General features: G+C 55.0%; 5 protein-coding genes across 9 annotated transcripts in view; 3 read left to right on the top strand and 2 right to left on the bottom strand.

Moving 5' to 3' along the window:
• Window positions 1-4,678: 4,678 nt before the first annotated feature.
• CTSW (cathepsin W) lies at window positions 4,679-8,111 on the top strand. The gene is given in 9 exon segments (XM_025046356.1): window positions 4,679-4,850; window positions 5,094-5,178; window positions 6,006-6,119; window positions 6,518-6,672; window positions 6,758-6,854; window positions 6,937-7,017; window positions 7,101-7,226; window positions 7,420-7,484; window positions 7,559-8,111. Coding segments are annotated over 9 exon segments (1,071 nt in total). The 5' UTR covers window positions 4,679-4,763; the 3' UTR covers window positions 7,820-8,111.
• Window positions 8,112-8,237: 126 nt separating this feature from the next.
• FIBP (FGF1 intracellular binding protein) lies at window positions 8,238-12,279 on the bottom strand. 3 transcript variants are annotated; one of them, XM_006911086.2, is made up of 10 exons: window positions 12,076-12,279; window positions 11,707-11,905; window positions 11,416-11,542; window positions 10,458-10,558; window positions 9,842-9,996; window positions 9,409-9,517; window positions 9,258-9,321; window positions 8,897-8,983; window positions 8,712-8,809; window positions 8,238-8,358 (listed from the first exon to the last, which is right to left on the bottom strand). In XM_006911086.2, exons 1-10 carry the CDS (start codon window positions 12,158-12,160, stop codon window positions 8,289-8,291), a joined length of 1,095 nt encoding a protein of 364 aa, XP_006911148.1. In that variant the 5' UTR covers window positions 12,161-12,279; the 3' UTR covers window positions 8,238-8,288. The 3 variants fall into 3 exon arrangements, with proteins under 3 accessions (XP_006911148.1, XP_006911150.1, XP_006911149.1); XM_006911088.2 differs by having other exon boundaries at window positions 9,863-9,996; XM_006911087.3 differs by having other exon boundaries at window positions 12,085-12,265.
• Window positions 12,280-14,070: 1,791 nt separating this feature from the next.
• Window positions 14,071-15,126, top strand: CCDC85B (coiled-coil domain containing 85B). Its single transcript, XM_006911085.3, has one exon. It carries the CDS (start codon window positions 14,277-14,279, stop codon window positions 14,883-14,885), a length of 609 nt encoding a protein of 202 aa, XP_006911147.1. The 5' UTR covers window positions 14,071-14,276; the 3' UTR covers window positions 14,886-15,126.
• A 619-nt stretch (window positions 15,127-15,745) lies between these two features.
• Window positions 15,746-21,791, bottom strand: FOSL1 (FOS like 1, AP-1 transcription factor subunit). 2 transcript variants are annotated; one of them, XM_015588734.2, is made up of 4 exons: window positions 21,356-21,791; window positions 19,169-19,372; window positions 17,238-17,354; window positions 15,746-16,831 (listed from the first exon to the last, which is right to left on the bottom strand). In XM_015588734.2, exons 1-4 carry the CDS (start codon window positions 21,443-21,445, stop codon window positions 16,394-16,396), a joined length of 849 nt encoding a protein of 282 aa, XP_015444220.1. In that variant the 5' UTR covers window positions 21,446-21,791; the 3' UTR covers window positions 15,746-16,393. The 2 variants fall into 2 exon arrangements, with proteins under 2 accessions (XP_015444220.1, XP_006911146.1); XM_006911084.3 differs by having other exon boundaries at window positions 17,252-17,359; window positions 21,356-21,783.
• DRAP1 (DR1 associated protein 1) overlaps window positions 20,172-21,829 on the top strand; it is a 19,772-nt gene continuing 18,114 nt past the window's right edge. The window contains exon 1 of one of the 2 annotated variants that reach the window (XM_025046357.1): window positions 20,172-21,121. In XM_025046357.1, coding sequence (XP_024902125.1) covers window positions 20,846-21,121 — 276 coding nt within the window. In that variant the 5' untranslated portion in view covers window positions 20,172-20,845. The remainder of the gene's footprint in view (window positions 21,122-21,829) is intronic. The other variant, XM_006911316.3, reaches the window with a different exon arrangement.

Genomic DNA, 21,829 nt, shown 5'->3' with positions numbered 1-21,829 from the left:
CCGCCTACCGGCGCTGGGCCAGGGTCCCCTAGCGCTCGATCTTGGGGACATTGGCCGTGATGCCAGGCCCCCAGACATACCCGGGAGTCCCCAGGTCCTCACTTTGTGCACCCCATAATGTCATCCTGTGCACTCAGACCCTACCGAATCTGCGCCCCCAGAATTCTGTCCTGTGCACCCACATCTTAATGCCGGGGCCCCCAGACTCTATCTTCGCCTCCCAGAATGTCATTCTGGGCACCTAGACCTAACCTAACGCTGGGGTTTCCAGGTCCTCAATCTAGACCCTCCAGAATTTTATTTTGTGCACCTGGACAGTCACTCTGGAAATATCAAAACTTCATCCAGGGTCCCCAGACCCTCGCCCGAAAACGAGACACTCCCAGGCCTAGAGCTGTTCATCTCTGCCTCTTCTCCCCTCCATCCCCAGGGCTGTCTACAACCAGGTGGTCCCTTCACTCCAGGGCAGCCTCTTTGAGTCCTCTGTCTTAGAGGCCACAACAGTTTGGGGGAGGTGGCGGCAGTTCCCTTTTGGCCCTGAATGAATGGAAGCCCCTGAAAAGGCAGGCAGGGCTAAACTCTGGCGTGCAGGACGCCGGGGTCTCCAGCCAGCTCCTGCCCCGCCCTCCCACTCCGCGTTTCCGCCTCCCCCGCTCCCAGAGGAGGGCGCGCCTTGGGGGGAGGAGTTTGGGCGGAGCGGGCTCCCAGGAAGGGGCGGGGTCTCGCCCTGCCCACGTCTCAGGGCGGGACCAGACGGGAAAGAGCCGCGTGTCCAGGGATCCACGCCTGGGGACAGACGGGGTGCGGGAACTGCCGAGCCCTCCCTTCCCTTTACCATCCCTGTTTATCCACGCAATCTCCCTGAAGGCAGCCCAGCCGGGGGAGGGGTTGTGCTGAAGAGGGTACTTGCCGGTGGGTCCCAAAGTGAGCCCTCTTAGGGTTCAAGGTGAACCGGAGAGTGTCTCCCCCATCCTCCAAATTCTGAGCTGCTTCAGTGAGGAGGCTAAAAATAATAGGTATTTAAAACCAAAAGACAATAACAAGTGTTGACGAGCATAGGGAGAAATTGGAACCCTCATACACTGTGGTGGGAATGTAAGAGGGTGTACCCGCTTTGGAAAACAGTCTGGCAGGTCCTCAAAATGTTGTGTCACCCAGCAATTTCACTCCTAGGTATACACCCAGGGGAATCGAAAACATGTCCATCAATTGATGAATGGATAAACAAAATGTTTATAAATGGATAAAAAATGATGGCATATTATTCAGCCATAGAAAGGGATGAAGAACTGATATGTGCTACAACATGAAAGAACCTTGAAAATATTACACTATGTGAAAGAAGCCAGGTACAAAAGGCCACATGTTCCGTTTATATGACACATTCAGAATACGTAACTCTGAGAGACAAACCAGATTAATGTTTGCCAGGAGGAAAGGGAACGAGGAGTGACTGTTAATGAGTATGGGGTTTCTTTTGAGATGATGAGAGTTGATGGTTGCACAATTATGCAAATATACTAAAAACCAGTGAAATGCACTTTCAAAGAGTGAGTTTCATGCTATGTGAATTATATATTTCAATCAAGTCATTTATATTTTTTAAATGCCAGTTTATTTTTTTCATACTATATATATAATTTTTTTTAATTTTAGTTTTTTATTTTCCCTCTCCCTCCTCCCTTCTGGTAGCCACTAGTCCATTGTCCATGTCTATGAGTCTCTGTCCTGTTCATTTGTTGCTTTTAGGTTTATATCCCCCATATGTGATATCATGTGATTTTCAACCTTTTCTGTTTGGCTTATTTCACTTAGTATGATTATTTCAAGGTCAGCCATGTTGTTGCAAATGGCAGTATTTCATCTCTTCTTATGGCTGAGTAATATTCCATTGTATATATGTACCACAGCTTCTTTAACCAATCATCTATTGTAGGACACTTCGGTTGCTTCCATGTCCTGGCCACTGTGATTAATGCTGCTATGAACATCGGTGTGCAAATATCTTTTCGAATATGAGTTTTCAAGTCTTCGGGGTAGAGTCGTTATTTATAAAAAATGACAAAAATATTAGTGCTTGATTATCAAGATCTAACCATTCCAGGCATTAGCATTCACCTCATGCTCTCTTCCTGCCAAGCCAGTGAAGTGGGGCCATTATCACCCCCTTTCACAGGTGAGAGAGGCTGAGATTTGTCCAGGCGCAGCCAGAGTGGTAAGGACAGGATTTGAACTCAAGTCCTTCTGACTCTAAGATTTTCTGGGCTCTTTGCCCCACAGTAGAGCATTAAGGACTCACCATTTGAACACCTACTCTGTGCCAGCCAAGCTCAAAAATGCTCCACAATGTCATTCCACTCAAAGGAATTGTCACTGCTGCTGAGAGATGAGCATCCGAGGGGAATGACTGGGTGCACAAGTTGGCATCTCAAACTTGGACCTGAACCTCTGTCTTTGTACTATTAGGCCTGGGGTCACCTGCCACTCAGAGTTGCCTCCTCAGAACACCTTTCCTGACCTTCCTGCCTTCATCCCTCTGCACTGGGTCACCAGGCCTTATCTTGACTGGTGTCTCTCTCTGACCACGTTGTAAGCTCCTCCCAGGCAGTGAGCCCGAGACCCCTGGGCCATTGGCCCAGCCCCCACTGCATGCCAGCCAGGAAATGCAGGAGGAACAAGTGAATTAACAAATGAGCAAGTGAGGAAGTTAACTCATTCACTCAACAAATGTTTACTGAGTGGCCACCCTGGAAAAGCTCTGTGCTGGGCACCAGGGGCACAGCACTGATCAAAAAAGACTAAAATCTCCTGCCTTACGTTTAATGAAGGCCACCTAGCCCCATGCCCCAGTCCCTCCTCCCCCAAATTTCCACAAGCCCCACCACCACAGAGACAGATTTTATTATACCCCTTTAGTGCCCACAGCGGGATCTCCAGCTCTGAGGGGTGAGAAAAGGGGCCATAGGTCACACATAACCCAAGCCCAACTTGGGGCACATGACTGGGCTCTAGAACCGGTTCCCCTTCTGCAGATGGTCTGTCTACTGCATTTTAATACAGGCAGCATGGCTCTTTTTTTTTTTTCCATATAGAGGGGTCCCTTGGTTTACTGGAGAGAGTGGGGGTGGTACAGCACAATGGGGCCTCACAGCCTTGGGAAGATTCCTAATAAATGAAGAAATGAGGTAGTGAGCACATGAATCAATGATCAGAGCCCTCCGCCCTTCCCTCTCTCCCATGGAACCTCTGGAAAGCCATTTTTTCTCACTCATCTCTGACGTTGGGGCCCTGGTTCCCAGCCTGGAGCCTCATAAGGGAGGGATCCCCAGCCCAAGGACCCCTAGAACCCAGGCAGCGGGAAAGGTGTTAACACTCCTGCTCAGCCCTTGGCCTTGCTCTGTCTGAGTTGCCAACCCTGTTACCTTTCTGTCCCCTGAGGCCTGTCCACACCCCTCATTCTCATCCCTGGATTGTAACAGGAACGAGGAACAGAAGGAGGCAGTAGCTGCCACTTGCTGTCCCCTAGACCTTGCACTTCCCTGTTTAAAAGCCATGATGACCAGTTCAGTCAACAAACACAATGCTCATGGAGCCCGCTCCATGCCCAGCCCCATCCTGGGTGCTGAGAACGCAGGCGCATCGGACACCTCTGGTGTGGTTGTAATATAGGGAGGAAGCAAGAGGACTAAACGTTCGATCAAGCTACACTCAGACTGCAATATGCTGCTCAGCTCTACTGCCTGAACCTACAGAACGAGGGAAGATTTCTGCTGGGATGACTAACAAACCATTTACGCAAACCATGAAGGGAAAACAGAGTCTTTAAGTCGCGCCCTACACAAAGTAAACAAAATCATTCATTCCTTATGGCTAAAATGATGGGGAACCTATGGATCAAAGGCTGGGAATTGCCAGCAGGCCTCTCACACTGTATACCCATCCTGTCAAAGGAAAATGGGTAAACAAAGTCTTTAAACTGTGATTCACAGAAACTAAGAATGATATACAAATTGAATTCCCTGAACACTCAGGCTTCCTGTCTTCACTTTCTGTCTTGGTCTTTTTCTCAGTCTACAGGGTGTTAACCTTTCTCTAATAAACTTTCCTTTGACGCTAACTCTGAACGACACTTGAACCCTTTCCTGCATTCGGTCAAGAACACTTTCACTCTCAGTGCAGGGCCACTGGAGGGGGAGGAATTTATCCTTTTCTGCATCAGTCTGAAGGGAGATGACACGCCCTGCAGGCACAGCAAGGGCTCCAGGGGCTGCGGGTTGCACCAGAGGATGGGGGAGCAGGGAAGGCTTCTTGGAGGTGACCTGACCCTTGAGCTAAGCTTCTTAGGATGAGCAAGAGTGCTTCCCCAGGGGGCACTGACCACCCTCCATCCACACTCAGTTGTCAGGGGCCTATGGCTCCCATAGCCCCTTGGGCTTCCCTGTCACAACACTGAGGGCCCTAGGTCACTGCCGTCTTAGGATCTGCCTCATGTTGCCCTAAGGACAGATCTATTTCTGTATCCCAAGAATAGCCCAGAACAAGATAGGCAGAGAGCTTCTGTTGAATAAAGAAAAAGGGTTGGGGTGGGGAATAGACAGGCAGAGGGCCCTGTAGAGACAAAAGCCTGAATGCCTCTTGCTTGGGGAGTCCACCTTCCCCTCCCTGCCTGGTTTCTCCCTTGTGGTTTCTCCAGCTCCACCCTCTCAGCCCCCCTAGCTTGGTCTACATAGCTTCCTGCCCCCAGCACTCTGGTTGGCAGCACCATGACACCAACGGTCCATCTCTCCTGCTTCTTGGCCCTCCTGGTGGCAAGCCTGGCCCAAGGCATCAAGGGCTCCCTCAGGAGCCAGGTAAGTGCCCGCAACTTGCTCCCCATACCTTTCGCTCCGTAAGCCCCATGCCTGGGACTCACTCCTTCAGAAACTGCCTCGTTCCCATGTCTCAGAGGGAGCGACCGAGGCTGGAGAGGTGACTAATGTGGCCAAGCTCACACAGGGAGACAGAACAGGCCAACTGGAAGATCTAGCCCAGTCCTTGCCTGGCTGGGAACTGTGATGTGGTCACCGAATCCCTCCCACCCCGGTTCCTTCCAGGACCCAGGTCCCCGGCCACTGGAGCTGAAAGAGGTCTTCGCTTTATTCCAGACCCAGTACAACCGGAGTTACTTGAACCCAGCAGGTATCACGGGACCTGCATATCTCCAGGCCAACCCCACCTCTCCCACCTAATAGGCGAGGAAATCAAGGCTCAGGGTGGATATGGGCTTAGTTAAGGCCACTCGGGACAGCAGCAGGGCTGAGGTGTACCCCCTGGTTTTCTGGATGCAAAAGTAGGACAGGCTCATTATTTACCATGAACCTGGAGGGAGGTGGCAGCTGTTGGGGGTCTACGCAGTCCTGCAGGACGCCTCACCTTCAAAGCCACTTTCCTGTGACTCCAGGCAGCAGGCAGGCGACCACCTAGTCATGAATTCACTTAGCAAACACCCAAAGATACCCATTTTGTCCCCAAGTTGGGGATTCCCTCTCTGCCCCATGAGTTGCCAGCCTTGCTCCCATCGTCTCTGGGTCTCATCTCCCTTGGGGGGATAATCTGTGGGCCTCTTTCACCCCACGATGCCCATGCCATGGATCTGGACCCCACCCTGCCCACCCTCACCACATCCCACCTCCAGACCTGCAGTCAGAGGTGTAAAGTGGAAGCGGAGGTGACCCAGCAGGAAACGGGTCTCCAAACACCCATCTTTCCCCTCTGAGTCACTCTGCCTTCAGATCCTTTACTTGTCTTCCCCCCACCCCCTTCCTACCTTCTCAGAAAACCCAACCCTAGGTGGGCTGGGGAGCCACTTCCTTGACCCAGGTATCTGCAGTGGGGCCTAAAGGGGCCACAGGAAAGGAGCACGGGCTCATCTAGGCAAGTGTGGGCAGGACACTGCTCAGCCAGGTGGCCACTTCCTGCCCCCAGGGGCTTGGGAGCCAGCCTAGAACAACCCCCTTTTGAACCAGAGCATGCTCGCCGCCTGAACATCTTTGCGCACAACCTGGCCCGGGCCCAGCAGCAGCAGGAAGAGGACTTGGGCACAGCCAAGTTCGGGGTGACCCCATTCAGTGACCTGACAGGTACTAGGATGCCTCCTCGCCTCTAGGCGGTGGGTGTGGAAGCAGAGCTTCATCCAGGGATACTGGGAGATGGACATGGCAGACTTTTGGCTTTTATTTCCCAGAGAGGGACCCTGAGGACCAGAGGTCTGGGTGCTTGTCCCAAATCGCTGAGAGTACGGACAAGTACTCCGGAGGTCTGTGTCCCAGCCCAGCTCAGGGACGAGGCAGCAGGTGCAGGGAAATTCACCCGAGCGAGGAAAGTGGTCTCTTTCGAGGACTTGGCATCCTTGCCTTTGTCTCTCAGAGTATTATGGGGACTCAAATGGCCAAGGATATGGATGGCTGGAGTGGGAAGAGCAGAATATGGGGGAGAAAGGGTCAATATTGTGAACTTGGTTGTCCCATCCGTCCCCTAGAGGAGTAGTTTGGCCAGCTCTATGGGCATCCAGTGGCAGCTGGAAGGGCCCCCAACATGGACAGAAAGGTAGGGTCTGACGAGTGGAGTGAGTCAGTGCCCCCCACCTGTGACTGGCGGAAGAAGTCTGGTGTCATCTCCTCTGTCAAGGACCAGGTATCTGCCTCCACCCAGCCCCAGTGGTGGGAGGGAGAGGGCAAGGCTTGGACCACTTACCCAGCCCTTCACTCCTCCCCATCAGAAGAACTGCAAGTGCTGCTGGGCCATGGCGGCAGCAGGCAACATCGAGGCCCTGTGGGGCATTAAACACCACCAGCCTGTGGAAGTCTCCGTGCAGGGTAAGGCTGAGAGGGGGCATGTGTGCCGGTGGGAGGATGGGGCCTGGAGCTTGGCCACCCACACTGTCCCTTTTTGGACCAGAGCTAGTCGACTGTACCCGCTGTGGGAATGGCTGTGAGGGCGGCTTCATCTGGGACGCCTTCATAACTGTTCTCAACAACAGTGAGTACCCAATCTCTCCGGGTGGCTGTGGGGTGAGGGGATGTTCCAGAGCTGAGTTCCCTCCTGACTTTGTTTATCTCCAGGCGGCCTGGCCAGTGAAAAGGACTACCCATACCAGGGGAAAGTCAGAACCCACAAGTGCCAGGCCAAGAAGCATAAAAACGTGGCCTGGATCCAGGATTTCATCATGCTGCCGGACTGTGAGATGAGTGCGTGCGGGGTGGAGACCTGGGCGGGCATAGGGTGGGGGTCACAGAGACAGACCAAGACAGAGGCAGGCAAACTTGGATATAGACAGAGATAGAAGGATGAGGGTGTGGGGGAGAGAGAGAGAGAGACACCCATGAGCTGAGAACAGGGGGCACAGGATAGGCAAGGACTGATGGCATTTTCTACCCCCAGAAATTGCCAGGTACCTGGCCACTGAGGGCCCCATCACTGTGACCATCAACATGAAGCTACTACAGGTAGGACAGGTTAGGGAATGGGGGAAGGCCATATAGAGGATATGGCCCCAGACTCAGATCCCCTGCCCCTGCAGCAATACCAGACCGGTGTGATCAAGGCCACATCCAACACCTGTGACCCCCACCTTGTGGACCATTCTGTCCTGCTGGTGGGTTTTGGTAAGAGCAAGTCAGTGGAGGGGAGGCGGGCAGAGGCCGTCTCATCCAAATCTCGTCACTCCATCCCATACTGGATCCTGAAGAACTCCTGGGGGGCCAGCTGGGGTGAGAAGGTGAGTGTGATCTATTGCAGGGGGACAGGGCAGGATGGGCCTCTCCCCATATTCTGGTCCTAATGTCTCCTAACTCTCTAGGGCTATTTCCGTCTGCACCGAGGGAGCAACACCTGCGGCATCACCAAGTACCCACTTACTGCCCGAGTGACCCATCCAGTTAAGAGGAAGCAGCAGCTAGTCTCCTGCCCTCCCTGAGCCTACCCCTCAGTGCCTTCCTGCTATGCCAGTTGCCTCTTTGCTGGCCTCACCCCAAAGTCTTCACCTGTCCTCCCGTCTTGATATAGGTTGAATAAACCAAGATAAGACCCTATCTTCCGAGTGAATGCAGCTGGGTGGGGAAATGGACGGGGGAGCACAGATACCATCCCTGACACATCCTAGTGCCCGCAGAGTCGACGTACACAGATCCTTATGCACGATACATACACGTGCGCACCTCCCACACACGAACCCTATGGCACCCATGCACAGGCTCCTCCAAAGTCAAGGCAACTTTATTGTCCGTGTGGCCGGGAAGTGGGAGGGGGCCTCAGTCATGATAGAGGCGCAGGAGGCAGCCACGAAGGGTGCCCATGTAGCGGTCCCAGAGGGCCTGGTGCCTGCAATGATAATGATGATGGTGATGGCTGAAGTTCACTGCAGCCCGCCATGTCACAACACCACCCTCAGTGCTCTATATGCCTTTGCTCTTTAATCCTCACATTATTCTTATGATCCTTCTCATTATCACTCCCGGTCTATATATGAGGAAACTGAAGCATGAAGAGATTAAGGAACCTGCCCAAGGTCAGCTCACAGCTTCTAAGAGGTGGAGCCAGGACTCTGGTCCACAGAGAGAACTCCACCCCCAGTGCGGCAAACAAGGAACCTTGAGTCTGCAGGAGGGCCAGGCCCTGGCAGGCGGCTGGCAAGGGCGAGGCCAAGTTGGACAGGAGGGCTGGGGGTCTCTCACCGGAAGCCATCCAGGGAGTGGACTGATGCCGAATACTGATTCAAGAAGAGCCGCACGTCATTCAACGGCCAGTGGTCAGAGCGGCAGGGCTCCACGAACTGTAGGCCCAAGGGAACATCTAGCACTGGTACAGCTCAGAGACAGGCCATGCTGGGGATGGGTGGGCAACAGGCAGGACAGCTCACCTTCTCCACGAGGTCCACAAACAGATCTCTGACGTCCTTATTGTGGGTCAGTTTGGCAGCCACATTCACCAGCCCCCGGGACAGGTTCTGTGGGGCAGGGAGCCTAGGAGTTCTGCCTTCTGCCCCACAGGCTGGGGGCTGAGCCCAGACGCTGGGAGAGGGGCAGGCCCCTCCCTAAATCCATCCACCTCCCTCAAATAACTCCCCGAAGTTTAGGAACTTGGTTCCCAGTCACAGGCGGGCAGAGGGAGCAGCAGCACCACCTGCTGGCCAATCTACAGCATGAGCAAGAATTCCCAATGGGACAGTGCTCTGGCGGCTGAAGATGCCCAAGGGGCACAGGTTGGATTGGGCCACAGACCTTGAAGTTGGCTTCCATCTCAGAGAAGACACCGAGCTTTCCCCGGAGGGCAGTGCACACCAGGCTACAGGGAGACAGGGTCAAGCCTAGGGCCTCCTGGAATTTCTCTTCAGGGGGATTCCATAGACCACCCCCCCAAACTCAAGGTTACCTCTTATGCAGGTCGAGAAGGTCCTTGTCAGCCACTAGCACCTTGAGCTCCTTCAAGTCCTGGAGAAACTCCTTGTCTAAGTCCACATCCATGTCATCCACCTGGGAGTCTGAGTGAGGCCCATGAAGGGAGTTGGGGTGAGAGATAAAATGCTCTCCTGTGACATCCTGAGCCTTCCTCACCCACCACCTCATTGCACCCCAAGATGGAAGAGGAAGCAGAGTGTCAGAGAGGTGGAGTGACTTGCCCCAGGCCATAGAGAGGTAGTGGGTCCTTTCTCTGCAAACAAGGTGTGTGTGGGGACACTGGACTATGAGCAGAAGTGGCTGGGGAGGGGGCCCTGAAGAAGAAAGCCTGCTGGAAACTGGGGGCCTGCAGGAGAAAGTGCTGGGGAAGAAGCAGACCCTGAGAGTGTGGGGAGGTGTCCAGGCACCTGGGTCAGTGGGGGCCTCACCAACGGCTCCAAGGGTCCAGTTCTGGATCATGAGCTCAGCACAGAAGGCAAAATCGCCAAAGCTCAGATACTGCAGTTTTTTCTTCCCTGTCTCAAAGCGGTTGTTGGCAAAGAAGACAATGGCTGCATAGTCCCTGCGGGGAGGGAAGAGTGGACCTGTCAGGGCTAAAAATCCCTTCTGAGCAAGCAGCTCCCACCTGCAACATCGGTTGGGCATCCGAGTTCTAGCCTCTCTCTGCCCTAACTCACTGTGTGACGTGTTTCAAGTTACCTATCTCTGGGCCTCCGGATCTGCGCGAAGAGGTCTAGGGATACAGCGGGAGACCACAAGGGCAATGGTTACCACTTACTGAGCACTTTCTAAGCACCAGGAACTGTGCCATGCGCTTTACATGTAGCACCTCGTAACAGCCCAGTTGGTAAGTGACCAGGCTGGGATTTGAACTCAGGCCAAAGTACAGACCAAGAGTGATCATTCCCCTAACACGGCCAGGAGGTCAAGTGGGTTGGGGTGGGGCAGGTGGAGCAGCCTTGGAGCCCAGGGAAGGAGTGTGCAGAATGGGGGAGATGAATAGCTTCTCACTTGGTCCCTCACCTGGCCAATCGATCGGAGAGGAGGAAGTGTTGCTGGATGTTGTCAACCAGGGAGCCCCGCATTTCCTCTACCACCTTGAAGACTCGCTTAAAGTTGTCAAACTGCAGGGCAATTAGGGGAGGAGGGTGGATTGGTCAGAGGCTGCTCACCCAATAAACCGTTGGTCTCTCACCCTCTCTTACCTATCCATCTATCCAGTCAACAGACACTACATATAGCATCTGTTATTCCATCAATAAACTATTAGTTATTACTACTTGTTATCAATTCAATGAATGAGTATCTACTAGCTTCTGCTATCTTACCTCAGATAAACATTCTTCACTCCTACCTCTGAATTCACCCCCATTTTAACATTGTACTCTCTATTTCTTCACAAGCTTATGCTGGACTAAGGCCCAGGAAGGCAAAAATGAGCAAATGCTAAGCTGTATTCAGGGAGCTCACTGGAGACACAGAGAAAAGACACTAAAGGCCCAGGAAAAGGGTTACTTCTCCCTGGCACCACCAGAAAGGCTTGTAGAGGTGACACTTGACCCCATCCTGGATTTCATGTGACTAAGAATGGTACCCTCCAGGTAGGAGCAGCATGAGCAAAAGAAAGCCGGGCACTGGGGAAATATAAACCTAAAGAGGCTGGTGGGGACCAGATCACGGGAGAGTATGAAAGTCAAGGTTAAGAAGTGTGGCTAGAGTGTGGCTACTATCCAGGAGGGAGTTGGAGTGAATGAAAGTTTATGAACGGGGGGAAAGCTACGGGCTCTGAAATGTCACTCTGATCGAAGAGTAGGGGATGGTTTGTAAGGGGCAAAAACGCAAGAGGAGACTGCGTATGAAGCTGCTGCCACAATCAGAATTGGGGGACTAGACTGGAGATGGGACAGTGGCCAAAGAGATGGAGTAAAGGGGTGGACTATAGATGGGATGTTGTTGGTGGGGAGGAGGCTGTAGTGCCCACCTGTCTACGGCAGCTCTTAAGGGTGATGCCTGTTTTGGTGCTGATGTCGTCCAGGTCTTTCTTGGTGCCCTTGGACAGTTTCTTGCCCAGGACCTCCCGCACAAAGGCCTCATCAAAGGCATAGTACCTGTGTGGAGGCAGAGTACACTACTGACTTTCCATAAAGGTTGGGCTTGGGTTTGGCCCCTTCTGTTATCAACTTTCTCAAGGCCGGGGTTAGTCCAGTCCCTCCTTAAGCCTTAGTTTCAGCCTGCAAAATGGGTATGTGGTCAGACTGGTTGGCTTCCCCACCTCTCGATGAGCAGCGCCTGTCGGGAGGGCGGGATCTGGAATATGAGCTGGTGTAGAAGCTTGGGCGGTGCGTGCAGCAGGCGCTCGAGCATGTGGAAAGTTCGGTAGTGGTCCATGGTGTCACTCTGCAGCACCGCTGCCGTGGCGCCCGTCTGCTCCAGGATTCCCGAGCGCACCCTCAGGGCCACCGCGTCGTTCACTGTGGAGTGGGCGCCGACCTCAGAGCCCCTCCAGGGATTCCAACCTCCATACATCCCTTATTCCCTCTGCTCGCTACCGGGTGAAAAGCCCAAGTCCAGGCCCCGCCCCCTCTCCCATCCTAGACAAAGGCTCGGCCCCACCGGCTCCCCTAGACGGCCCCCCACAGACCCGAATAACCATCCAGCCAGAGGCGATACACGTCCTCATCGATGAGGGTCGTGTTCCCTACGAAGATATCCAGCTCGCTGGTCATCTCGACGCCCGGACCCGGGTGCGGCTGCAGCGCCCCAGCAGGAGCGAGCACTGCCCCGGCCGGGCGCGCCGCCGCCGGGCCACTTCCGGGAGCGCGGAGATTCGGCTCCGGCACCCGGAGCCAGAGAAGGACCACTTCCGGGACAGAGAAGGTGGGGCAGGAACGGCGAGGGAAAAGGCGGAGGCGGTGCAGTAGCCCGTTTTCTCAGCGGGAGGGGGAATCCCCAGCTCCCCTGTCCCTACTCCCACCCTGACCCCAGCCGGGTTTGCAAGAGGATGTCGGGAATCGAAGCCTCCGGCCGTCACTTGCCCCTGTTCCCTCCCCCCACCCCCACTTTCTCTGGCTATCGTACATTGACTTGTATCCTAAATTTAGGGGTTTCGCAGGGCTCAATCCTAAACCTTTTCTCGATAATAAAGATGTCCAGGCCGAGTTCTAAAGACCCTTGCTGAGAGCTCCTCAGTCCATCCTGCGATGAGCATCTCTCCTGGGTCTTGGGCACTTGCTCCCAGGATTTTAACACCGCCCCCCCCCGCCCGCGCCCTGCCACTAACTAATGACCTCTCTTATTCTACAGCTCAGAACTCTGCTGGAAGTCCACATCCGGAGGGCCGCCCATCTGTGAGTCTTTCCACGCTGTCTTCCCACAGGCCCTCAAAAGCTAGGCAGACCTCTTGGTCTCCCCAGCCTGTTTCTTTCCTGCATTCCTATCTCACAGATAGCCCCACCCAACATCCACCCAGTTCTCATACCAGAAACCTAGGCTTTCTCTCAGACTCCTCTCTCCACATTCAGTTCTGCGGATTTGCCTCCTGTGTATTTCTAGTATCTGTTTTGTCTTCTCCACCCCCACTGGCACTGTTCTGGCCCAGTCCTTCTGCATAGCTCTCCTTGCCCATTGACACAGTGTTCTTACTAATCTCCCTGCCTACATTCTCTCCCCATGATCCATCCCACACGGAGCAGCCTGAATAATTGTTTTAAAAATGAATATTTAAAAATGTTACTCCCCTGCTTAAAATCCTTACTTGCCTGTGAAAATACTCCAATATAGTATTGAAAGCCCCTTAAGAATCTGGCTTCTGACTACCTTTGTTTTCTCCCTCTCTTACCAAATTTTCTCTACGCACCTGCCTTTCAAAAAGAAATCAAGCTGCTTTCACTGTTCCTAAAGCATCTAGGCCCTTCCAGACCCCAGCATCTTTCATCATGCTATCCCCTCTCCATGAAATAGCTTTATTATTACTTGACAAAAGTCCTGTGCATCTTTCAGAGACCCTCGAATATCTCCTCTTTTGGGAAACCTTTTGCGGAGGGGCGGGAATCCCCTCAGACCGTGCCCTTCTTTCATTTAATTGTTTACCACAGCTCGTCTCCCTTGCCAGACTGACTTGAGGACAGGATAAGAATCTTGATCGAGCTTATTTCTGCATGGGTCTTACACACAATAAAGGTTTATTGAACAAACGAATCCCTTGTATGTCCCCCGGTTAACCACCCCAGGGCAGGAAACCCTTCGTGAGAGGGAGGTTAGGCTGATGGTGAGCCAGGACGTTTGGACTTAGGGTTCGGAGGAGCTGGGAGCGATGCTCATTGAGCAGAGATTCTCGAATTCGAGCTAAGCTAGGAAGGATGGAAAGGCGGTGGGTCTGGTGTTCCGTCGGAGTGGGCTGGAGAGTTCAGGGGCCGAACCCCGAGTCTTGGTTTTCAGAAGCCGAGAGGCCTAGACTCGAACTTGAGGAGGTTTGGAACTGGGAAGTACGAAGCGCCTAGTTTTGGGTTGACTGGTGAGAAGTGAGAGGACGCTGAGACCCAGTGTCCGGGAGAGTCAGGGACTCTGCGATCGGGAGTGGGCGAAGGACCGTTCCATGCGCTCAAGCCCCGCCCCTTCCCGGGGAGGCTTCCCCGAATTGGCTGTCCTTCCTGACGTCAGGCAGCCACGCCCCGGCGCGCGCCCCGCCGCGTGCCCACCCCCGCGCGGCTGCTGCCCCCTATGCTAGCTCGCCACAGCCTGCGGCTGGTTGAGCTGGAGCCTGAGCCTTAGAGGCGCTGGGCTCGACGTAGGGCTCCTGGGCCGCGGCGGCGGGCAGGCGATGCTCCAGAGGCCTGAGCAGCCATGGAGGCCGAGGTGGGCGGCCTGGAGGAGCTGACAGACGAGGAGATGGCGGCGCTAGGCAAGGAGGAGCTGGTGCGGCGCCTGCGGCGGGAGGAGGCGGCGCGTTTGGCGGCTCTGGTGCAGCGCGGCCGCCTCATGCAGGAGGTGAATCGGCAGCTACAGGGTCACCTGGGCGAGATCCGCGAGCTCAAGCAGCTCAACCGGCGCCTGCAGGCCGAAAACCGCGAGCTGCGCGACCTCTGCTGCTTCCTGGACTCCGAGCGCCAGCGCGGGCGGCGCGCCGCTCGCCAGTGGCAGCTCTTCGGAACCCAAGCATCCCGGGCTGTGCGCGAGGACCTGGGAGGTTGTTGGCAGAAGCTGGCGGAACTGGAGGGCCGCCAGGAGGAGCTGCTGCGGGAGAACCTGGCGCTTAAAGAGCTCTGCCTGGCTCTGGGCGAGGAGTGGGGTCCCCGCGGCGGCTCCGGCGGTGCGGGGAGCTCAGGCGCCGGGCCGACACCCGAGCTCGCCTTGCCTCCTTGCGGGCCCCGCGACCTCGGCGATGGAAGCTCCAGCACCGGCAGCGTGGGCAGTCCCGATCAGTTGCCCCTGGCCTGCTCCCCAGATGACTGAGGACGCAGCTTCCTTAGTGCCGACTCCCGCCTGGATGGCTCCTCAAGCTCCCGGAATGCAGTGGACCTCGGGACCTGGAAGCCGATCCGGCTGCGCAAGAGAGGCCGCTGGCATGGACTTAGAAACCCTGGCACTGAGGAGGGCCCCTCGCTCTCGCTGGCGGGGCAGCAGGGGGACTGGAGGCTGGAGCGGAGGGACTTGCAGGGGGCTGGGTGGAGGCTAATAAACGGACGGAAGCAGAGCCCGTGGCTTGGGCAGCGTCTGTTTGGGACTCGTCGAGGTTAGAACAAGGGCGGGGACGTTGAGACAGTATCATTCCCATCCGGAGGAGCTACAGAACTAAGGAGTCCGATTCTCCCCATTACCTCAAGCCTGGGGCGGGATGTGGGATCGTGGTTCAGACGCTGGCTAACCCCCCTCTTCCCTGTCAGGCCTCAGAACAGGAGGTGATCCTGACCCTGAAGTGGCTCCGGCTCCCTTCCGGGCTCCTTCCTGCCCAAGACAATGGGGGCAGGAAGCTGGTGTTGGGGGCCTAGAATCCACTCAGCCACCTCCCCTGAGGCTGGAAGCGTCTTAACAGCAGTAACAGCGCTCTCCTGTGGCTCAGGCAGGAGCAGGTGGGCCCCCACTAGAAGGAAGATGATAATCCTCTTGGCTTGCATCCCACAGCACTCTCTTCCTCTCAGTCCTGGAGATGAGGCAGAGCAGATGTAGCTTCATTTGTCATATAAGACAATCGAGGTCCAGAAATATCAAATAATCTGCCCAAGGTCATGCAGTGAGTGGGTGGAGCTGAGACCCAAGCCTAGGGCTTCTGGCTCCAAATGTTCTTTCAGCCTCTGGGTCCAAAGAAACCAGGCCAGAGCTTCAAGCCTTTTATTCCATTTTGGCAGGTTTGTATAAAAATACTCTTTAGGAAAATAAATAGCAGCTGCCCTTGTGGTGGAGGCTTGGATTCCCTGGAGCTAAAGTCTTCTCAGAGCTGGGAGCTGGAAGTCAGCTCATCACAGAATCCTCTGACACTGGAGCTGTGCCATTCAGGAGAGGCAGGCAAAATGCCCTGGTTCAATCACCTGGTCCTGCTGGCAGTGGGGCTGGGTGAGTTAGTGTTCTAGGCTGGTAGCATATCACCTGTCAAGGGGTAGGGTTGTGTGGATCACAGGAAGAGGGATATGACGACTACAGGGGTGGTCCGGAGGGGGTTAGGGCTCCAGAGGACCTCTAGGGATCTACAAAGTCCTTTGGGGCTGCCAGGAGTTCTGCACAAATGGGAAATATTTTGTCTCTGATTTAGTGCAAATTGTGCTAGAGAGGCCAGCTCTAAAACAGTGGGCAGCTTTGGTGGTCCCAAGCTAGCTCTACCAGGAAGCAAAATATGCTCAGTCTCATCTGGAGGGATGGAGAAGAACCTGCTGGGGTTGGGCATGGAATATGGCCCAGGCCAGCTGGACCAATGGATGAGAAGATGTTGGCTAGGGGGCACCCACAAGGAGGAGGGCTGGGGTGCCTCATAAGGCCAGGAGAGTGGGGGAGCCAAGGGGGTCAGAGGATGGGTCCCCACTACTGCTGCTACTCCTGCGGTGGGCTGAGCCACAGGGCTCAGGGGTGCTGGGGTAGGTGAAGACCAGATTGGAGGTGAAAGGAGTCAGAGAGGGGGTGGTCATGAGTGTGGGGGTGTGCAATGCTTCAGGTTCAAGCACAGGCCTCGGGGAAAGGGAGATACAAGGCACAGGGCGGGAGGAGGCTGGTGGGCTGTTGGTGCCGCTGGTACCGCTGGTACCGCTGGTGCCGCCTGTGCCGCCAGTGTTGCTCTCCCTAGCCCCTTCCGGGATTTTGCAGATGGGGCGGTGGGCTTCGAGCACTAACTCCAGCCGCTCTTTCTGCTTCTGCAGCTCCTCAATCTCCCGCTGCAGCCCCGATTTCTCGTCCTCTAGTTTGTCGGTCTCCTGCAGGCAGAGGGTTAGGAGAGGAGTCAAGAAGATGAGGGCCGAATGCCGCGTCGCCTTCCGCAGTGGTAGTGATTGGGGGTGGGCGGGGGGAGTAGGGTGAGTGGGGAGTCTCCAGCAAGTCTGGACTACAACTCCCATGAGCCCTTGGGAGAAAATGGGCACGTCTCCAAAGAGGGCCCGGGGGCGTTTTAGGAGACTGTCTGCCGCAGCTTCATCTCCGAGTCAGCTCTGCTCCGAGTAAGGTGTGCTGCAACTGATCTTTAACTACTTTTTCCTCGTCATTTTCGCCGGAGGACTGCTGGGGGAGGGGACTTCATATACTAGTGCCCCCTGGTTCCCACGGCTCACGGGAGCCGGGGCCTTTCAGGGGTTCGGTGAGCCGGGGCCTGGGCACCCTCCGCACCGGCTGGTGCTCACCGCCTGCAGGAAGTCGGTCAGTTCCTTCCTCCGGTTCCTGCACTTGGCCGCGGCCAGCTTGTTTCGCTCGCGCCTCACTCGACGGCGCTCCTCCTCCTCCGGGCTGATCTGGGGGGTAGAGGGAGCAGTGGCGTGGGTCCTGGGCCGCTGGCTGCCTGGCACTCACCTGGTGCGTGGGGCAGCGGGTGGGACTCTGGTGGAGGGCATGGCAGCGCGGGGGCGCCCTCATTCTGCGCTTTAAGGGCTACCGCACTCCGGAGAGATTCCCCGCACTCACGCTTCAGTAAATTCGCATTAGCTAAATTTCCTCCTTGCGTCCAAATTTTGCCTACTACAAAGCCCATCTCTCGGAATGCCCTCCCCCGCCCCTCCACAAACCTTTAACCCCTCTCATCTCACAGGACTCATCTAAGATGCCTCTGCCTCCGGGAAGCCTTCTCTCATTCCTCAGCCAGAAGTGGCCTTTCCTCCTTGAAGCCCCTGGGACCGGACCACTGTTTTTCTAAGGGCCCTATTCTTTTTAATCTCTTGATAACCAAATCTCTTCTCTAGGGGATATAAACGCTAGGAGCGGCTAATGAATGCCTCTAAATAATTATTTATTGGGAAACTACTGTATTCCAGTTAAGTGCTTTAGGTAGATTCTATTTTTTCTTTCTTCTTTTTTTTTTTAGGTAGATTCTTAACACAACTTTCCATGTAAGGAACTAAAGCCCAGGGAAGATGAATAGAATAACTTGTTTATGGTCCTAGAGCAGAAATTAAAATCCACTCATTCTATTCAATGTCAAGTGACAGGCCAGCTGTTGGAGGGCACATCTCACAAAAGGACCCCACTCACAGCTCACAGCCCCAGTCTAAGAGTACCCAGGATCAAAGGCCACCCTTGGGACAGGGCTGAAGGAAAAAAGTCCAGGAGCCCGCCTCTGGGGCTCACACCACAGTCCCCTTCCAGCTGGTCACAAAGGCCAGCCATTCTGTTTCTGGAAAAGCCTCCCCTGGCCAATCACACATCTTTCCCAGGATTCCAAACTCCTTCCCCATCTTCTACCCGATGTCAGCGCAATCTCTTTAATGGGCAAACCTCATTCACTACAGTCTCATACACCAAAATGCCCCAGGGAGAGGAAAGAGGCCCTACTCCCTTAAAAACCCTCTATCTCTTATTTATTTTGGTAAGGACTTTATTAGCAGTTTGTGGGGAGGAACCCTGGTTGGGGAAACAAGAATTCCCAGCTTACTCTACTTCGAGCCTTCCCTTAGCTCCAGGTGAGATAGTGTGGCCCGGTGGTTAGGATCTAACTTTAGAATTGCACGGATCTGTCTCATTACTCATTACTCGTGTGATCTTGGGCAAGTGACTTTACCTCTCTGTGCCTTCATTTCCTTGGCTGTAATGTGGGGGAAACCAGAGTACATTCCCCAGGGGTGTTTTAAATGAGATAAGGAAACTGAGATCCGGATGGTAGCTAAAGGGAACCCTCTCCTTTCTGTTCTCTCTCTAGCTACATAAACAGCATAGGCCCGCCCTCTCCATACATGTCAGCAGGTGGATACCCTCTACTGCCCCTGCACCTTTCCACATATATACCTTAAAGGTTCTCACCCCCATTCTTGCTCCTGCCATCCTCTCTACCCCGAATGTCCTTTCCTTCGACTCTATGTAAATCCTATGTATTCTTCTAGGCTAATATTGCCTCCACCCTAGGAAGATTTTACTGATCCACAAGTGAGCTTAGTGCCCTCTGGGTCTCCCCAGGGCCTTCTCTCACTTTCTACCTTGGCCAATGGTCACTAGCGGTGCTACCTTCTCCCCCTTCTAAGCCTGTGTTCTCCCTTTGGGCAAGAGCTTATCCTGTGCACCTCAGCATTCCTGTGGGCATCAGAACCAGGGCAGTGAATGCCTCTGCTTCTTACCTGTTCACAGGGACGTCGACGCACCCCTGGAGGTGGCCCCAGGGCCCGGATGACTCCTGGCCGGGGGGACTGTACTGGGTGGCTGTACTGGGGATAAGCCAGAGGCCTAGGGTAGCTGCTGGGTCCCAGGAAGTGAGGCTGAACCATCCACTGCAGCTCCTGGCTGCCACTCACAGCGTTGATGCTTGGCACGAGGTGGAATTTCTGAGGGTTAAGAAATGGAAAGGCCAGGGGTGAGGCTGTATGGATTGAGGGCTTCCAGTGCACAGAAGCCACAATGCTGTCCACCCTCAAGACAGCTGCTGAGAGACCAAAAAGAGCACAGCTGGGCAGTCAGACTTAGTGACAAGTCCCTGCTCCTGAGCTGTGTGACTTTAGTCAGGTCACATAACCTCTCTGTAACTCCATTTCTCCATCAGAGCTAGTATTTATAAAGTGTGAATTCCAAGCACTGTCCCAACCACTTTATAAATACTGACTCATAATTTGCACAACAGTATCTTCATTTTCAGGCAAGAAAACAGTCATCCACAATAAGTGGAAAATGGGGTTTGGGTCCAGGTAACCAGGCTCTTACCCACCCTTGCACCCTGCCTGAGTCTCATTTGTACAAAGAAGATAATTACAGCTTCTAACTTTGAAGGTGGCTGTGAGAGACTCAGGTGAGAGAATGTGTGTGACAGAACCTGGTAAGTGGCGGGTACCAGGGGCTGTGGTGGGCAAGAGCCACTGCTCTGCGTTCAGGCTGTCGCATTCCTAATCTCAGCTCAGCCACTTACTGGCTATGCCTCTGACCAACTTATTTATCCTCAACGTGCCTCAGTTTCCTCATTTTTACTGCTGTCATAGGTGAGGATTACAGCATTTCATTGATGCTACGAAGTACCCTTTAGTAGCTCTGAAATCACAGTTTAATTGGCAATTTTTAAAAAAAATTTTAGTGGCAAAAATAATGGTGAGTTTTTAAATCAATTGGGTCTAAGATTCTGTAAAATACTACAAATGAGGTGAAAACTGCCCCCACACGATGCCTGGCTGTACTGTATGCACTCCAGGTATTAACTGCCACGATTCTTTCAGCTAGAAATGTGAGAAATGGGTTGAGATGGGGACTCAGTGTTTGGGGAGGAGAACTGGGTTCAAGCCCTGGGGCTGGGCTCTGGGTGTGGGCATCCAGTCGTCCGGGAAGCGTCCACTCAAGCCCAGGCAAGTCGGTACAGCGGTGTCCCTGGCCCAACGCTTATGGGCCCGGTGGCCCAGTGACCCCAGTTCCGGGCCAGAGGCACCGCGGGCGGTATCTCCCGCTCTTGAAGTTCTCCAAGCCCGGGCCGCTCCGTGCCAGGAAGGGAGGGGCGCCCAGTGAGTCAGCCACCGTGACTCGGCCGCCGTGACTCGGCGGAACGGACGCCGCTCCTTCCCTCCCCTAGCGACACGTGCTTGCGGCCCCCCGACAGGAAATGGGCACCTGCAGCCTCCCGAGTCCCCCCAGCCTGCAGCGGGCGCCCTTCGGTGCCCAAAATCGAGAGTCGGGGGTGCGGGAGTTGCCCGCTGCATGACCCTGCGCACGTCCCAGCATCTCGCGGTCTTGATTGGCCCCAACCTGTTAAGGAAGAAGAGGTCAAGCCTCCCGGAGCTCACCAGACTGCGCTGCCTCGAGAAGAGGATAGAGACTTGGCGATGGGGTTGAGAGGGAAAGACAAATGGACAGAAACACAGACGATCGCAGTGTCGAGGATTCCCAGTCTGTCCGGGCTGGCTTGCCGGTGGTCCCGCCCCGCTCCTGTGTGGGGTTTTCTCGGTCGCAGCCCGGACTCCGGATCCCATCCCAGGAATTTAGACCAAGATGAATCAGACCCTGTGATCCTGTCTGGGCCAGGACTAAAGCAGGTGCCCAGGGCCCCCTTCGAACGCAGATGGGACAAAGAAATTAGCGGCGGACAGGAGGAAAGAAAGGTAACAGGGAGGGACAGATGGACGGCGAGGAAAAAGGGTGAGCGAGAGAGGGGACGTTCGCGGATCTCTGTTCTGCCCGCGGCGCGCGTTCTCCTGCGCTGTGGGGACAAGTGCCCGCGGGCGGGGAAAAGTGGGCAGGACCCGCGGCCAAGGCCCCCGGACCCAGTCCGTACTCCTGCTCCCGGGCCCAGGCCGGGGCGGACCGCAGCGTCCCAGGCGTCGTGTCCCTCTCACCTGCTGGCCTGTAGCGGGAGGCTGCGCCGGGCCGCCGTACGCACCACCGGCCCCGGAGCTGGGTCCGGGTTCCCCGAAGTCTCGGAACATGCCCTGGGCTGGCTGCTCTGTGGGGTCCGCGTCGGCGGCTTGGATTCTGACTCACTCGCTCCTCACGGAGTCTTTTCTTTTTATGAATGAAGTCCTCGGGCTGAACCACTTCGACTGGGGGTGGGGGGCGTTGCGCGAGGCTCGGGTCACCTCAGAGCTCCGCCTCTCAGATGCGCTGATTTTTGCCAGTCCGCCCCGAACTTTTCGACGCCTCCTACAGTCGGGTAGCCGCCTTTCCGTGGGGAAAGAGGAGGACTTGGTATCCCCCAGCCACAGAGGCGGGTCCGCCCCCTCTGACGTAGCTGCCCATACATGGTGCAATTTCCTCGCCGCACCCAGGTGGAGCCAAGGATTCCCCTGCGGATTTACACACCTGCGAGCGGC

The sequence above is a fragment of the Pteropus alecto genome, unplaced genomic scaffold, assembly GCF_000325575.1.
Source record: "Pteropus alecto unplaced genomic scaffold, ASM32557v1 scaffold43, whole genome shotgun sequence".
Lineage (NCBI taxonomy): Eukaryota > Metazoa > Chordata > Mammalia > Chiroptera > Pteropodidae > Pteropus > Pteropus alecto.
The sequence above is the reverse complement of the archived record's forward strand: the minus strand, read 5'-3'. Positions and strand labels throughout refer to the sequence as shown.

Coding starts and splice junctions, on each gene's coding strand:
- FIBP (XM_006911086.2), bottom strand. CDS start 12,160: ATGACCAGCGAGCTGGATATCTTCGTAGGGAACACGACCCTCATCGAT. Junction 8,984..9,257: donor AGATGGAAGCCAACTTCAAG/GTCTGTGGCCCA, acceptor CCTGCCCCACAG/AACCTGTCCCGGGGGCTGGT. Junction 8,359..8,711: donor CACTCCCTGGATGGCTTCCG/GTGAGAGACCCC, acceptor TTATCATTGCAG/GCACCAGGCCCTCTGGGACC.
- CCDC85B (XM_006911085.3), top strand. CDS start 14,277: ATGGAGGCCGAGGTGGGCGGCCTGGAGGAGCTGACAGACGAGGAGATG.
- FOSL1 (XM_015588734.2), bottom strand. CDS start 21,445: ATGTTCCGAGACTTCGGGGAACCCGGACCCAGCTCCGGGGCCGGTGGT. Junction 19,373..21,355: donor CTCCCGCTACAGGCCAGCAG/GTGAGAGGGACA, acceptor CTTAACCCTCAG/AAATTCCACCTCGTGCCAAG. Junction 16,832..17,237: donor CAGGCGGTGAGCACCAGCCG/GTGCGGAGGGTG, acceptor CTCTGCCTGCAG/GAGACCGACAAACTAGAGGA.